General features: G+C 46.0%; 1 protein-coding gene across 1 annotated transcript in view; it reads right to left on the reverse strand.

Moving 5' to 3' along the window:
• KIAA1549L (KIAA1549 like) overlaps window positions 1–16,986 on the reverse strand; it is a 266,072-nt gene that overhangs the window by 86,179 nt on the left and 162,907 nt on the right. Inside the window, exons 8-10 of the mRNA XM_073904787.1 lie at window positions 15,413–15,472; window positions 9,265–9,416; window positions 3,937–4,108 (exon numbers count right to left, since the gene is read on the reverse strand). Coding sequence (XP_073760888.1) covers window positions 3,937–4,108; window positions 9,265–9,416; window positions 15,413–15,472 — 384 coding nt within the window. The remainder of the gene's footprint in view (window positions 1–3,936; window positions 4,109–9,264; window positions 9,417–15,412; window positions 15,473–16,986) is intronic.

Here is a 16,986-nt window from a genome sequence, read left to right on the forward strand (position 1 = left end):
TGGAACAGGCAGTATGGCACCAGCTCGTGAAAGGACCTCAACTTTTGTTAAGTATCTGCAGTGAAGGGCTTGGAAGGCCCACTTAAGAAGTTCAAATTTTATTCTGTGGACAATGGAGAGCCACCAAATATTTTTTGAATGGAGTAGATGTGAGATCAGAATCGTGTATTATGATGACTCTAGTTACAGTATGGACAGTACATGAATGGCGGAACGACTGAGGTTGAGTCATTTGGGAAGGACCCACAAAGTCCAAGAAGAGGCAACGATGAAATGGAGAGAAGGAAACACATGTGTGAGTTATTACCGTGAAAGCAACAACGAAGAGCCGTGGCGGGGGGGCGGACAGCAGCTTTGCAGACAGGTATAGTCAAGCCTCTGATGATCCCCAGACTCTCATTTCCAAAACGCTCCATGCGTGTCCTAATCTGATTCAATCTCTCTCTCCTGCCCATGCTCTCCAACTTTCCACTGTTCCCCACCAACCACCATCGGCAAAGTCCCCACAGCCTCAACCTCTCCTCCTGATACTCCATTCACTTCTTGCTCTTAATAAAGCCAGCTCCCCTTTCCTGCCCCTTCCCAAAGTACCACAAGGCCTGGAAGTGAGGAGGTCCCGGGACTGACTGGTCGGTCAGCATCGAGGATGGGCTGGGGACAGGAGAAGCGATGGAAACAATGGAATGGGTTTACATCTTCAGTGAATTATGGGGGACATCTGGGGATCTAGAGGTGACTGCAGCGAGGGGGAGGCAGCTTCAGAGGCTCTGGGATTTTGAGAGAGTAGAAGAAATGGTTTGGACAGAGCAGCGAAGCCTGAGGAGGATGGAAGCCCTGCCAATCTTACGGTATTTCTCTCATCAGTTTGCAGAGTCTCAGTGTGTACTGTCGCACCCTTGCTCAAATTCCCCATACACAACCACAGCCTCAGCTGCCAACCTCACCTCATTCTGTCCCAAGAGAGCAGAAACAATCACAGAAAACGTCCTCGGGCGTCCATGACCAAAGGGACCACCTGACTGGCACCCACAGCCCCGGACTTTGCTTTCCCTCCCAGCGCACAGACTCCCTCACGGAGTCTGACTGCTTTCACCTGTGTCGCCTTGTCCACTTAAAGACTTCACTCCAAGACAGATCTTGTCGCTCTTCTTCACCTATTTCTCCCTCTCCACTACAGTAACACATCAATGGTCGCCCATGCCCCACTCCAAGACAGATCTTGTCGCTCTTCTTCACCTATTTCTCCCTCTCCACTACAGTAACACATCAATGGTCGCCCATACCCCACTCCAAGACAGATCTTGTCGCTCTTCTTCACCTATTTCTCCCTCTCCACTACAGTAACACATCAATGGTCGCCCATGCCCCACTACCTCCCATGTTCCTCTCCAGCAAGTGCACCCAATCTTGTCCCCTTGGCTGTCCCTACATCCCCACCACCGTCCTCTCCTCAATCCCCCCTGGCCAAGCACCTCCACCACCTCTGCCGGGAAACCACTCCTGCCAAGGTCACCAACCATTGCCAATTTTACCAAATCCAGTTCCCTTCTGTCCTTATAGTAGGCTGCCTCTCAAGAATAGAAGTTGACACCGTAGCTCACTTCCTTCCAGGACATTCCTGTCTTTGCTTATTTCTGGAACCTCCTCTCTTCCTGGGCTTCCTCCCACCTCCCTGGCTGCTCCTTTGCAGTGTCCTTTGCTGGCTCCAGCTCTTCCCTCCTGTGGATTCTCCAGCTATGCTCATGGCTAATCTGGCTCATCTCACCTGCTCCCTTAGCTCTATTTGTCACCTGTGTTGATGACTCCGGGGTTCTAGCTCCTGAGCTCTTCGTGGCTATCTGACAGACATCTCAACCCTAACGTGGCCAAACCAAACTCTCAATTCCAACTCCCCACTCTCACTCCAACTCCAATAAACCTCTTTCTCTCCCGTCTCTCAACAAATGATACCAGAAGCAGCACTCAAGCAAACACCTGGGAGTCATGCTTGATTCCTCTGACCCTTACCTCCTCCCACCACACACAGAATCCATTATCTTGCCCCTGAGTTCTGTCCCCGCGAAAGATCCCGAATCCATCCACTTCTCTGGTCTCTACCTCTAACACCTTTGCCTCTCTCCTGGGCACCTGTCATGGTTTTCACTCCTGTCTTCTACCATTCATTCTCTGGCTGGAGAGGGAGAAAGAGCTGAGGATGGAACCCTGGGGAACTCACATAAAAAGGGTGCAGCAAAACTGATGAAGCAAGTAGCTGACCTGACCAGACATGGGCATGGAGCCCACAGGGAGGGAAGGACAGAGGCACAGAAGAAGAGACTCTGGGTTAAAAACGTCATTTCAAAGCCGAGATTGCACAGGCTGGCCACCATTTCTAGGCACAGTGTGTCTGTGAGAATGTGCAGGCCAAGAAGTGAATCTGCATCAACATGGAAGCCAGACTCACCCCGGATGAAGGCAGGAGATGAGCACGAGAGGAAAACCATGAGCTAAGAGTCAGGTTCTTTAGGAGTGTGGACACCAGCTAGGAAATCAATAGGGTAGGGAATGATGACCTTCCATGTCCGGATGCTCAGCAAGCTGCCAAATCTAAAATGTCTACCATGTGTGGTCTCTCACCTTTGTCACCGACCCCCACCTTGCTTTCTTTCTAAGTGTCGTTTGGGTCCCCAACACCTGGGTCACCACAGAGCCTCCTCACTAGTCCTGCTCCTCTCACCAAAAAATAATGAATGGAAAGACTATCCCCTTACGGTCAGCTTGCAGAAGGACAACATGATGCAGGGTCAAGGCCATCCTTTGGGAGTCAATGGTGCTCAGGATCTTGGCAGCTGCAGTCCCCAGCAAGCATGACTCATCCTTCACCTCCGACAGGTGAAGCTCCCTAAATACTGGGTGGTTCTAATGACGCTACTCCCCTGCACAGAAATCCTCAATAGCTCCCCACAGCCCATCATATCATGCACGATCGCCTTCTCCTGTCGTCCAAAGCCCCAGTCTCGCAAGCAATACACCTCTCTGAGCTCATCAGCTCTTCCTCGTGTTTCTGCGCTCCAGGCAGCTCGGATCCCTTGTTTTTCAAGCACGTCTGGCACGTCTCACCTCCCTTCCTTTGCTCATGTTGCTCCCTCTTTCTGGAATACACACCCTTCCTCTCCTCCTGCTGAAATCTTAGCATGTAACACAGTGGAAAACACATGTTTGAGGTCAGATAGATCCAGATTCATATCCTGGCGACCCAAGTACCAGTTCTCTCTAAAGTCAGTTAACTTTCCTGAGCCTACGTTTCCACATCTGGAATTTGGAGCTGAAGAAAGTTGCCCCAGGGAGAGGAGAAAGTGAGAAAAGCTATGTAAGGCAGCAAGCTTAGTACCTGCCACAGAGGAGGCAACCATTGTTTTTCGTACCCTTTCTCTGTCCATTCTTTCTGGGTGGCCCTTCAGAGCAGACTGTCCCTCCCCTGAGCCCTGGATCACTCAGCCTCCTCACTGCACTTTCCCGCATTCTGCTCCTTTGTATCTGCATTAACTCCTTCTCTGCTCCTTAAAGACAGTGACCAGGTCTTGCCCACTTCTGTATGTCCGCCAGCATGGAGCACAGTTCATGCAGGACTCCGTAAATGCTTAGTGAATCAAATTATCTTTAATTCCCCTGCAGACAATATAATCTCAGCCATGGTGATTTTTCTAGGAGAAAGCGTGGGTAGGATTTGAAGCAAAGCAATATCATTATCATCATCCTAATATCCAAAACATATCCCTTACCCAAAACCTATGGCTTTAAACAACACAGGAAATAGTTGACTGGTTTAAGAAACTTCTAGAACACAAATATGTTTAGCTCCAGGTCCATTAACGTGAGTTTGGGGCATCACTTTAATTTGCAGGAAACATTTAATGGCGTTAAAAAAAATAATGAATGGAAAGACTATCCCCTTACGGTCAGCTTGCAGAAGGACAACATGATGCAGGGTCAAGGCCATCCTTTGGGAGTCAATGGTGCTCAGGATCTTGGCAGCTGCAGTCCCCAGCAAAGGCTTCCCGTTGTACAGGGTGTAGTAAGTCAGCTCCGCTGGGTCCTTGGGTCCTGGCACGCGCTGCATCTTTACCATCTTTCAGAAAAAGAGAGGCCATGTTTACGGGGCATCTTGCACCAACCCTGCAATCACCTGGGCGATCCGCAGGCTCTCTCCCAATTGCTGAAGCCTTCCGTGGCTAATAGGACCCACAACGTATATTTTAGACATCAACCTTTGTGTACCTCCCTATCACCAGCATCTCAAGAAGCCCTGCTATTGCTGGACGGGGGAGACAGGGAGGAGAAAAAGGATTTGAAAATAGGAACATCTGGAAAGAACAGCTTGAGACTGGAGAAGAAAATGCTAAAATGGTGATGTCTTCCAGCCTCCAGAGAACCCTGGCCTCATTTGGAAATAGGCCTGCACATTAATTCAGGGCATGTTAGGTTATTCTCAAACAAGATTTCTAATTTCAAACTCCTGCAATTGCCAAAGAGGAAAAAAAATGAACTTATATGTCCGTAATTCAAAAGATCTCTGATAAGAGCAGGACTTGGAGACTCAAAGTTCTTTTTCTAAAATAACCTTTGTTGCTTTTTCCTCCTGTACAAGTGATACATATTCACTACAGAAAATTTGAAAACACAGAAAAGCATCAAGAAATGAAATAAAATAAAAGCAATTTGTAATCCCTCCACCGCAAGCTAACTACATTATTTTGGAGCATTTGCCTCTATTCTTTGTTTTTTTCCACACAAACCTTTTATTTATTATTTTACAAAATTATTTATCATATTCTCTATATAGAATCACACATTGCTATTTTTACTTGCATCCTTAGGTGACCTTAAATGTAACAAAAACATAAATGTTAACTTCTACACAGCATTCCAATACATACCTCATAAACTTACTTAGCAAATCACTTTTTGTCAAACACTTAAATTGTTACTCATTTTTCAGTATTGTAGCTAATTGATCATCATTATAAATACATAAAACATAAATTTTTATATCTATATAATGTTCTATATGCATGCCTCATAAACTCAACTAACACTTCATTTTTGAATGGTTAGTTTGCTATCAAGTTTTCACTCCTATAATTAACAACTGATAAACATTATAGTATAGTATAGTATTTTCCAAAGTATATATTACAGATTATGAGCTTCACAGGATATTAAAAGATATTACAGAAATGTTTATAGCAATACTGGTCACAACAGCAAAAAAAAAAACAAAAAACCCTGAAAATTCAAAAGTCACTGACAGTAGAATGGATTAATAAGTTATGGTAATAGTCACACAACGGAATATAGAGTAGTATAAATACTGAGGCTATTTGTATCAATATGGATGAATACAAAAGCCTGATAATGAGCAAAAGGAACAAATCACAGAATATAAAATTCAAACGCAGGCAAAACCAAATGATGTACTGTTTAGGGAAACACATGTGGATGGTAAAATCTACACAGAAAATACAGGTATGACTTAAAACAAAATTCAGAAGCACACTCAGCTCTGATAGATAGGAAGGGAGTATGTATAATCAGAGAAGACACATAAAAGGCTTCTGGGGTAAGGTAAGGGGAATGTTCTTATGCTTTGGGTTGTGGCTTCCTTTTATTAGTGTTCTTTGAAGCCTACCTGACTTTATACTCCTGTGTATGTCTGTGTATGTCTTCACAAAGGAAGGTATCTGAATAGTCAACAAGCATATACAAAATGCTCAATGGGGAAATTAAAAGCAAAACCGCAAGACACCACTATCACCCAGCAGAATGACTGAAATAAGGGCTGACAACACCAAGTGTTGATGAGCATGAGGAGTAACTGGAACTCTATATCTGGTTGGTGGGAGTGTAAAATGGTAAACTTTGGAAAAAGGTCTAGCGGTTTCTCACAGAGCTAACATACACCAACCCTAGGAACCAGCAATTCTACTCCTACACACTCAAGAGAAATGAAAATATATGGCCGTAGAAAGACTTGTAGAAGATTATGCATAGCAGCTTTGTTTATAGTAGCTGAAAACTGGAAAAAGTCTGGGGGTCTCTCAACAGAAAAATGGGTAAACAAACTGTAGTATATTCAATATAAGGGGATATTACTGAGCAATAAAAAGGAATAAACTCCTGAATAACACAACATGATGATGAACCTAAAAACACTACATTGAGTCAAAAAAGCTTTACGCAAAAGAGAATATACTTGTGTATATGAGGTTCTAGAATAGTCCAAACTGATCTATGGTATGGAAATGAACATGTTATCAAAACTAGATGGGGAGTTTATTGGTGTTTGCTATATAATTTTTTCACTTTTGTGTGAGTTTAAAAATGTTCATAATAAATTATTGGAGAAATATAGGTATTACTAAATATAAGGTTCTTATTGGCACTTAAATTTATGAACCAGTACGCTGAACAAAATTAAGGAATTTCTTTACTGCAGGTCTTTTGAGAGTCTTTGATATGCCAATAGGGCCTCGGGAATCTTCAAGAAGGGGCTACAGGATGAAGCCTTGCCCAAACTGATGTGGCCATAGAGCCCATTTGGCCTAGGGCACCTTATAGGACCATTTTTTTGGACACTCTCTGAGAAACACTGCTCTGTTCTCTCGTCTTTGTGTTCACCTCTATCTCCTCAAAATGAATTTCCAGGAGTAAGTTTGTGACTGTCTAGGAGGTTCTTGTCTAAATTGCTCACTTATTCTCCACAGAGGTCATACCCATTTACTGGGTTTGAAAGTGCCCATTTCACTGCATCCTCACCAACCCTGGATAGTACCATTATAAATCTTTGGTAGGTGAAAATGGTAACTTGTGCTGGTTAAAATTTGCATTACTTTGATGGCAAATGGAGTTAAACATTTAAAAAATGTTTACTGGTGGGGCGCCTGGGTGGCTCAGTCGTTAAGCGTCTGCCTTCGGCTCAGGTCATGATCCCAGGGTCCTGGGATCGAGCCCCGCATCGGGCTCCCTGCTCGGCGGGAAGCCTGCTTCTCCCTCTCCCACTCCCCCTGCTTGTGTTCCCTCTCTTGCTGTGTCTCTCTCTGTCAAATAAATAGATAAAATCTTTAAAAAATTTTTTTACTGGTCCTATATATTTCTTCTTCAGACTCAATTTTTCAGATATGTTCACTAGAGAAATATCTTTACATTCTAGACATATACATTTCCATATTCATGAAAGTGGCTCATCTTTTAAAATTATCTGAGCCCAGCAAAAAGCCCTCTGCATGGAAGGAAGATGTAAGCTATGTAGACTGAGTTTTATTTGGGAAATTCGGGCATGTCATTCCTGTCCCTTCTGGGAGAGGAGGTAAGGACACTGTTAGTACAACCAGGTAGAAGGTGAATGGGCATTCAAATATTTAATAACTTCACTCAATTTCAATTTCGTAGCGAATTCTTCTTACCAAGATTTCTCCAAGGGTGATGTGAGAAAGTGATCTGCAGACTCTATAAAGTAGGGATTTGCAGAAATAAATCCCTACTTACTTCACTCAGACTTTCCAGGCAGCTATGGAGCCAAGCACATCGAGTACTCAGAAGAAATGAGGAAAGACTACCTTGCTGGGCTCTTTTCAATATGTAAAATGTGTTAGGTTTCTTAGGTTTACAAATAACACCAGGATTATAGGGTCGTTCTTTCTCCCCCGTCAGCTAGGCAAATCCCATTTCACTGTCTGAGTCTCAATAGTTTCCTGTTATTTGGAGAAGCGTGACTTATAGGGCTCACATGGACCCCACAAACAGTAAATCATAACCCAGCACGAGAACTTAACTGTGCCTTTACCTGGTCCCAGGCTGTCACAGACCACAAAGACTCAGACGGAGAGCAACATCTAATAGGACAAGGGGCCCTATTCACCAACTGTGAATGGAGGACCTCGAGTCTCCTCCAGGGGCATGATGCTTGACTCAGGCAGGGAAGTGGGTTCCAGAAAACAGGTTGTTTGTACTTTCAAAATTGCCTGGGGGCACAATCTGCAGACAGATTAGAGTAATGCCTGTAATTTCCTTTAAAAACGTTTCCTCTTAGACACTGGGATATCAAGCATATGTGTTTGGGTTAAGTTACACCCTCCATGTGGCAATTGCCAATCACGAGTTCACACCCCTGGGGCAGTCTGCTAGATTCCAATTAGGAAGCCCACACTCTGGAGGCAGCCACCAGCCCTGCTTCTGTACTTTGACACCTTGCTCCACAGAGCTTTGCTAATTAGCATAACAAACATTAGCCATCCGTTCTCAGCAAAATTAGTGGTATTCAAGATATGTGGACTCGCTAGAATGTGCTAGAGATGCTCCCACTCTGGCTTGAACGTAATAAAGAATCTAAAGAAGCTTGGTGCCTCTACCTCGGGATGGCCAAGGTGTCTGTTGGGTTCCCTCTGAAGCAGACTCTGAGTTGAGTGCTTGTAGCTTAGCTGGGAGGCACAAGGAACTGACTGACAGGAGGTAACCCAGGGGGGTGGGAGGGAACTAGCGAGAGGTACATTATTAATCTAGTTACCGCAGCGGGCAGCTAAAGCTTAACTCCATGGGAAAGCTCTGGCAATTACTGAACACATACGTTTTCGGAATTCCCCTAGCCAGGAAGCAAGAGGGCTGTTGTAGGCACACCCCCCACCGCTCATGAACGCGCACGCACTTGCGGCCAGCTGCGGTATGGACCAAGGGGGTTCTGGCATCTCAAGAGCTGCCCTTCGATAAAGGTGCGTTTGACAGAAATGGGAAGGGGGTTTGGGCAGTAGAGTCTGCTACAGCTCCCTCACCTCAGTCCCTGTGCTGTCCCCTGTCCGTTACGAATGTGGGGGCCTCTTTTTGTTGAAACTGGCTAATTAAGGATCACAGAATCCTGACCCTGGAAAATTGATTGGTGCGTCTGCCAAGCACAGAAGTGGTGGCGACAGGCCCGAAGGCCCCGAGCTCTAGGACTCCCTCCAGTCTCCAGAACAGGTTGGGGAGTAGTCAGTCTGTGCTTGCTTACTAACAACTTCTGTTTAATAAGTACGTGCCTGTGTACAGAATTTGTTCTGAAACCTCAGAGTCTAGGAGGGAGACAGGGGGGTAGCTCACTCCCACCCTCCTCCATGATTCTGATGGTCATGACCATGAGCCCCCCAAACCTACGAGCCGTGTTGATGAAATGCTCCTCACACAGCATGGTTTACTTAGTCTCAGGACGCTCCCACACATTTATCAGAAGACCCCAGTGGCTTGGCACATACCCACCTGCACAGTGTAGCTTCCCAGGGTGGTGGCCCGTTTAAACCGCCGGCCTTGTTGTTGGGACATCATGAAGAGCTGGGCCAAGCGCTGCTCCATGACCCGGGCGAAGCTCTGGTTGTGCAGGCCCACCAGCGAATTGTCCACGCCCTGGAGCACTGTGGAGGCAGAAGGCAGAGGGGCTGCTCAGAGGACAGACTCCCCGCTGACTCAGAAACCACAACCACCCCCGGCCCTGCACTGGCCACAAACGGCCATGGGCCCTATCTCACGTTAGGCCTTGGCCATCCTTACCTCATTTCACCCTCACAACAGCCCCAGGAGTTAGGAATCACTGTCCTCATGTTATAGATGCTGAAAGGTTATGTGACTTGTCAAAAGTCATGCAGCTAGTAACCGGCACAGTGAGGGTTCGAGCCCATGCTTATGGAACTCCAAAACCTGGGTTCCCTCCTCCACAAGCTGTGATATGCCTAATGCTGCTGTATTTAATCCAAACCTTATTTAAGATGTTATGTGTTGTTAGAGACCATATGGGAATACAGCATGGCTGCAGGTATGACTAATTGGAAGCTTCACTGGTTCCCACTCGGAAGGCCTGCCTCAGGGCTACCCTTACTGCATTTTCCCTTCTCAGCAGCTTTGCTAAGGCATCAGAGCTCCATCCTGCAGCTCAGCTCCTCACACCTAGACAAGCCATCCTGTTCAGTGTCCTCATCTCTCCCTCCTCTATGGGGTCCCTTGAGGACACACCCCTACAGTGGCCCACAGCCTCTCAGGTACTCCCCTACTCGAGAGCAGGACAGTGTAATAGAAAGAGTGGGCGGGCACTTGCCAGTTGTGGGACTTCAGGCAAACCACTGGCCCTTTCTGAGTATGAAGCCTTGTCTATAGAAAGGGAGTAGGAAAGTCTATTCCTCATGGGCTGTAAGGTTGAAATGAGACAAGACGTACAAAGCAACTTAGCACAATGTCTGGTGCATAGAAGGTAAATGAAACTCCTCTTTCCAGCCTTCCTCCACGGCTGGGTTTCTTCTATATCCTGGGCGATCTGGGTAGGTAAGGCATTGATGATGGACCTCCAGGCAATGGCTAGTGCATGCATGGAGGAGACCGCCATGAACACCAGGACCATCCTAGGACTGAAAAGGTCACTTACTACAGGAGCGACTTCCTTTTGCCATCAAAAACCCAAAGCCCAGTCCTTCCTCCAAGTCCCTTGGGAAATACACATCACCCCAAACACACAAACACTGCTTCCAAACAGTCAGCCCTGAAGTCAAAAAGGCTAAAAAAAATTCTCATTTTTTTTAAGGAGACAAAAACTTACAATGGGCTGGGGATGTAATACAAGATTTATCATTCCACAGAATTTGTTCTACCACAGTCCAGCCAAGGGCCATTAGTACCACCCATCTACAGGCATATGGAAATAGCCCGAATAGAAAGCATGTGTTGTTACTGTGAGCACGTTCTGAACAGAATGAGTTGCGTGATGCAGAGGATGACGCTGAAACCGATCAAGAGAAAAATAAAACCCACAGTTGAGTCTCCGAAATTACTTCTTTGAAGCCACAATTGCCAAATAATCCCCATGGAGGGCATAAAGCGGCTCTCTTTCTAGGGCCCTTGTGAGGAACCCCCAGCTCATCTGTCAGCAGAATTCCTGCAAATGGAGATAAGACAGGTCGGCACTGTTCCCTCCGTGGCAGGTCCTGGAGAGGCCCCTCAGAATCCCCCTTGACACAGCTGTCAGGCTGAGGAAGGGCCAGCCTACCTCTTGGCCCCAGAGAGGAGAGCCACGTTCTTGCTGCTTCAAACATGCGCCTCTAGTAAAATTACACAACCACTGCTGAAAGATTACTTCTTTTTTTTTTCTTTTTAAAATCGGCTCGAGCCACGCCCAGTATGGAGCCCAGTGCAGGGCTTGAACTCACAACCCTGAGATGAAGACCTGAGCTGAGATCAAGAGTCAGACGCTTCACCAACTGAGCCACCTAGCACCCCTGAAAGATGACTTCTAAGTTGGCCTCTCCTGACTACCAGACAAGAGTCAGAGTGGGGATACAGGACAGTCAAAGCACACCATCATGGGTTACTCTAAGGGGATCCCAGCGATGACTCAAGGGCCAACATCAAAGAAAGGGACAGTCAAAGCCCCCAGGTGATGAAAAAGTTCCAGAAATAGGGAGTGGTGATGGCTACACAGCACTGTGAATGTACTTAATACCACTGAATTGTACACTTATACATGGTTAGAATAGTAAATTGCATGCTATATGTATTTTACCCCAATTTTTTAAATTGAGGGAAAACAAAAACAAAACCAAACCACAGCCTTTAGGGAGGTGCAAGAGGCTGTGGACCCTCCCACAGGGCTACACGGAACCTACAGCTGGACAGTTCCCACATGCCTCACTGCTCTGTCTGCAAAGAGAATGTGCACCCCCCCCACCCCTGAGGAAGCTGGAGAAGAACTGGGGGTTGGAGCCAGGGGTCTGGCTTCACATCCTGGCTCCCCCTTACTGAGTACACTTGGGCAAGTCACTTAGTTCCTCTGGACCCTGGTTCGTCATCTGAAAATACAGGGATTATAATCTACTCCTGATTGTGTCATGGTGGAGAACAGATACTTTTATAAAAAAAAAATGCTTTGAGCAGAGTGCTACCAGGCACCTGAGAGGGTGCCCGTAAATGCCAGCTGATGTTGTTGCTCAAATGTGCCCCTTCCTGGTTAGACACATTTTTCCCAGAGGAAGAAATAACTGTGTTCCAGGATGGTGGCTCGTTTCCTTTCCCCTGAGAAGTGCAGCGGGCCCCAGGCTCCCAGCCCTCTCTGCCCACCTAGAAGGGACTAGAAAGGGGCATGCATCTCTCAGAGCAGCCCAGAAGCAGGAGGGGAGCTTGGACGCTGGCCCATGTGCTCAGGAGGACAGTAGCCCTTCAGCCAGGGCCCTGGCCACCCACACTTAGCCACCACTGACTCGCTTACAGGAGGCGGGCAAGTCCCCCGCTGTGTTCACAGGAGCTCTACAGAAGATTCAGTGGCTGTTACATCACTGGTCTCTTAGTCCTTCTTTATTTACAACTACACTGGACTCTAAAATTCCAACAATCAGCTCGGCCTGGTTCAGCTTCCTGTATTGGAGCTGAATTGTTTCATGTGTGGTTGAATCCCATACCCTCAGAGCCTATCTTCTCACTCAGCAACTATCTTCTCCTTCCACAGGTGACAGAATGACACCCAGAGGGCCTGAGTGACCCACTCAAGGACACACTAGGTTAGCAGCAGCTGGGCTGAGACCAGAAGAAATCCTGAGACTGCTGGGTCTGGGATATTCTGATGCTGGTGATGCAATAAAGACAAGTGGATAAACCTAAGATGAACTCTGACCTCTGGAGGCAGCAATATTGAGTCTGTGAGTCTCTATCCTGCCCCATCTATACAACCCTGACCACGAGATCCATGGACAGCAGAGGGGGCTGCATGAAGAGATCCATGGACAGCAGAGGGGGCTGCATGAAGCCCCCTAACTAAGCCACTGTTTTTCCACCAGTGAGGCACGCATGCTCAGGGAGGAGAGAAGTGTATAGAGTGCAAAAACATATTTTTTAAAAGATTTTATTTGTTTGAGAGAGAGAGAGCGTGTGTGTGCATGAGCGGGGGAAGGGCAGAGGGAGAGGCAGAGAATCCCAACCAGACTCCATGCTAAGCATGGAGCCGGATGCAGGGTTTGATCTTATGACCCTGAGATCATGACCTGAGCCAAAACCAAGAGTTGGATGCTTACCTGACTGAGCCACCCAGGCGCCTCAAAACAAATTTAATGTAAGTTTAGTGGGAAAGCAGGTGGAAATATGTCAGGGTTTCATAATACCAACAACAGAAAGGAAAGTTGCTCCCTATCCGCTGAGCGGTTGGCAATGAGCAGAAGACAGAGTGCACATGTCGGATATTTGGGAGTGAAGGGTAGAGGGGTTTCAAGGAGCTGTGCCTCTGAGCCAGATGAACAAAGCTATCTTCATCTCAGGTCCCAATCTCCTACCTTCTGTAAATGATGGCCAAAGGCTGGTGGTGGCTGCACATGAGTGTAGAAAGTGGGTCCCGAGCCAAAGGGAAGGAAAGAGAGTCATGCTGAGACTGGTTCTCGCCCCTTCCACTGGCACTGATGCAACTAGCCCCAAACCCAGTGACAGAGGCCACTGTTTACTCTGATTACCAGCAGCAGTAATAGCAACAACATAAGCAAATGAGGGTCCATCAGTGGGTGGGCAGTGGGTGATGTCTCAGCATGATTTTGTGAAGGTTATGCCACTAAAACAGAGTCAGGGCAAGACCCAGGTACACGGGGAGGTTGTCAAGGACAGCCTGTGTTTAAGGGCAGATGTGTTACCATTTAATGTAAACCTTACAGTTAATAGGAGAGACATCTGCAGGTTAAAAAGCAGCATCCCTGGTAGAGGAAACGTGATTCTGGAAGTGTTACATAACCTGCTGGTTCAAAAATGCATCTCCCTCTTGGGCATAAACTCTGCGGGTTTTTTTTGTTTTTTTTTTAAGAGAGAGAGCACCAGGGCGGTTGGTGGGGTGAGAAGCAGAGGCAGAGGGAGAGAGAGAATCTCAAGCAGACTCCATCCCAGCCCAGAACTCGATGCAGGACTTCATCTCACAACCCTGAGATCATGACCTGAGCCGAAACCAAGAGCTGGATGCTTAACCGTCCAAGCCACCCAGGGGCCCGTTTTTCCTTTTAAAATTTCTTTAGTTTGTCTTCTTAGCAGGTAAAATAATCTCTGCATAATCATGGCTCTGTGGGGGAGAACGAAATGTGATTTTCTGCCATTTCAGAGGTTTTGAGCAGGCGTCCTTGAGCAGGGGGTGTGTGCTCCTTTGTTAGGACTCTAGGCAGCAGCCTAGCCTAGCTACTGCTTGTTCGGGACAGCATGTGAGAGAGGGGATGGGGCAGGGATGAAGTCAGGCTTGCCCAGGCATATCCTCCATGACTTGTAGGCTCTTCCTCCCTCTTTGTTATGGGATGAATTGTGTCCTCCCAAAATTCATATGTTCAAGTCCTAACCCCCCCCACCCTGTACCTCAGAAGGGGACTGTATTTGGAGATGAAGCCCTTAAAGAGGTGATTAGGGCAAAATAAGGTCATAACGGGTGGGCCCTAATCCAACATGCTGGGTGTCCTTATAAGAAGAGGAGGTTAGGGGACACACACACACACACACACACACACACACACACACACACAGGGAAGACGTAAAGGAAAGATGAACATCTACAAGCCAAGGAGAGAGGTCTCAAGAAATCAACCTTGCTGACACTTTGATGTCAGACTTCTAGCCTCTAGAATTATGAGAAAATAAACTCCTGCTGCTGAAGCCCCAAAAGTCTGTGGTACTTTGTTATGGCAGCCCCACCAAGCTAATACCCTCCCCTGCCCCCCTCCACAGACAGCTGGGCTGGTCACTTCTCCCACAAACATCTGTCTTCTCTCTTTGCTCACAACCCTTGTTTCTGTAAGATTTCCAGAGCAACTGTCTGGCTTTGGAAAAACACAAACAAGAACTTTCTTTTGCTGTTTCATAAAGCTCAGCTGGGAAATGTCAAGGAAAAAAAGAAAATGTCACCCAAACACCCTTCTACTTCCATCCACCCTCACTGTCAGGACACGCCTGGGCTCCACCAGGATTACTGTAGGTGTGGGGCATGTGCCAGGGGAGAGAGAAAAGTGCATGCCCAGCATTCTTCTGCCTTTCACTGGGGTTTTGTAGGGCAATGCGGAAAGGCTTACCACTTTAAATAAACAACCATTCCCATGGACGTCCACAGGTTACCGCCATACCTTCTTGATTGGTCTACAGTTGGCCAGTGGACTTTATAGGTTGCTGTTTTGAATGGTTATCTAAGATTCACCTTCAGTGATATCTTTTCTTAGCTTACTTTACCCACTTCTGGTCCTATGGAAGTAACTCTCTGACTTATAAGACAGGACCAAGGAAAAGATGCTGATCTTATCACTGAATGGCATGCAGTTTTAATTATTATAATTATAAATATTTTTTAGTTTTTGGGTCTTCTTTTGACATGCAGTTTTAAAAGAACAAACCAACCTGATAGGGGGAAAGGAGTAAAATAAGAGATTACCTGTAATTACCCAATAGTCTCTGGTTGTTTCTGATATATCAAGGTTGGGATATTCCAGCGCTAAAACAAATAAGAAACACACCAAATTAACTTTCACAGGTTTTATGTGCAAATATTATTAAGGAAAATGGACACATAGGTGACAAAATATCAAACATCTAAATTTGGCTTTAACATTCTCGGGGAACTCCAGGACCTACAGGCCAAAACTATCTAGCAGTTCTGAAAAGTAAAATACTCAGGAAAGGGCTAACTTTCAGACGAAGCATTTTCTAGGGTTTGTGAATTTCTGCTCTTTCTATTTTTTTCCATCAAAAGCTTCTTAAATGGAACGTCTTCATCCTCAATACTCACAGCTAGAACATGTCTTACCTCCAGCTTTCTTTGTGAAAATTACCCAACCATCACTAATGTTTTTAGGAATGATCATCTCTTGAATGGATTTTTCAAGGACTAAGTGTATTATTAGCCAAATGTTTGTGACAAACAGTCCCATATGTTTGCAGGTATAGTGACCATAAGGGTTAATTCATGGAAAGGGTTTAGTGCAGTGCCTGGCATATAGTAAGTGCTCAATAAATCTTAGTTGTAATTATTAGACTATCAAGAGGAGGGATGCAAAAAAAAAAAAAAAAAAGAGGAGGGATGCCTGGGTGGCTCACTGGGTTAAGCGGTTGCCTTCGGCTCAGGTCATGATCCTGGGGTCGTGGGATCGAGCCCCACATCCGGCTCCGCCTGCTTCTCCCTCTCCCTCTGCCTGCCACTCTGCCTACTTGTACTCTCTCTCTAACTCTCTGTCAAATAAATAAATAAAATCTTTTAAAAAAAAAGAATATCAAGAGGAAAGAAAATAAATTCTTCACATGCTGTCATGTGATATAATGAATGCCATCTTTCATGAGATCATCTTTTCCATAAAATCCAGAGTCATCTTTCCTTACTACATGGCAATTCACAAAAGCCTGCCATTAAACATTCAAAAAAAATTTCTTAGTAGCTACTGTGTGTTAGGTACATCCACACACATATCATTTTATTTATTTACAGTATCACATGTAACCACAGAAGGAAATAGAAGCAATCGTGCTAATGTGTTTTAAAACAAAAACAAAAACCTTGACCAGTGACCTTGAGAAATGTATTTTTTTTTTTAAGATTTTATTTATTTTTTGACACAAAGAGAGACACAGCGAGAGAGGGAACACAAGCAGGGGAAGTGGGAGAGGGAGAAGCCGGCTATCCGCCGAGTAGGGAGCCCGATGCTAGGGCTTGATCCCAGGACCCTGGGATCATGACCTGAGCCGAAGGCAGACGCTTAACGACTGAGCCACCCAGGCGCCCCGAGAAATGTATTAACAATTAAATTTAACAACACAAATCTTGACTTCCTTTGGCTACCAAGTAAGCGTTTGGGTACAAAATGTAGGCTGCATTGTCTTCCGAGTCTATGCCTGCTGCATGGTAATGAGGATTATGTAACTGAAGCATCAGAGGGAGGCAGGCTACAGACTGACTATGGGGACTTCATCCAGTGAAGCCACGATGCTGATTGCAAATGAGTTGCATTATGATGT

This window comes from Callorhinus ursinus, unplaced genomic scaffold (assembly GCF_003265705.2).
Source record: "Callorhinus ursinus isolate GAN/ISIS: 27379988/994484 unplaced genomic scaffold, GSC_fseal_2.0 scaffold21, whole genome shotgun sequence".
Taxonomy (NCBI): Eukaryota; Metazoa; Chordata; class Mammalia; order Carnivora; family Otariidae; genus Callorhinus; species Callorhinus ursinus.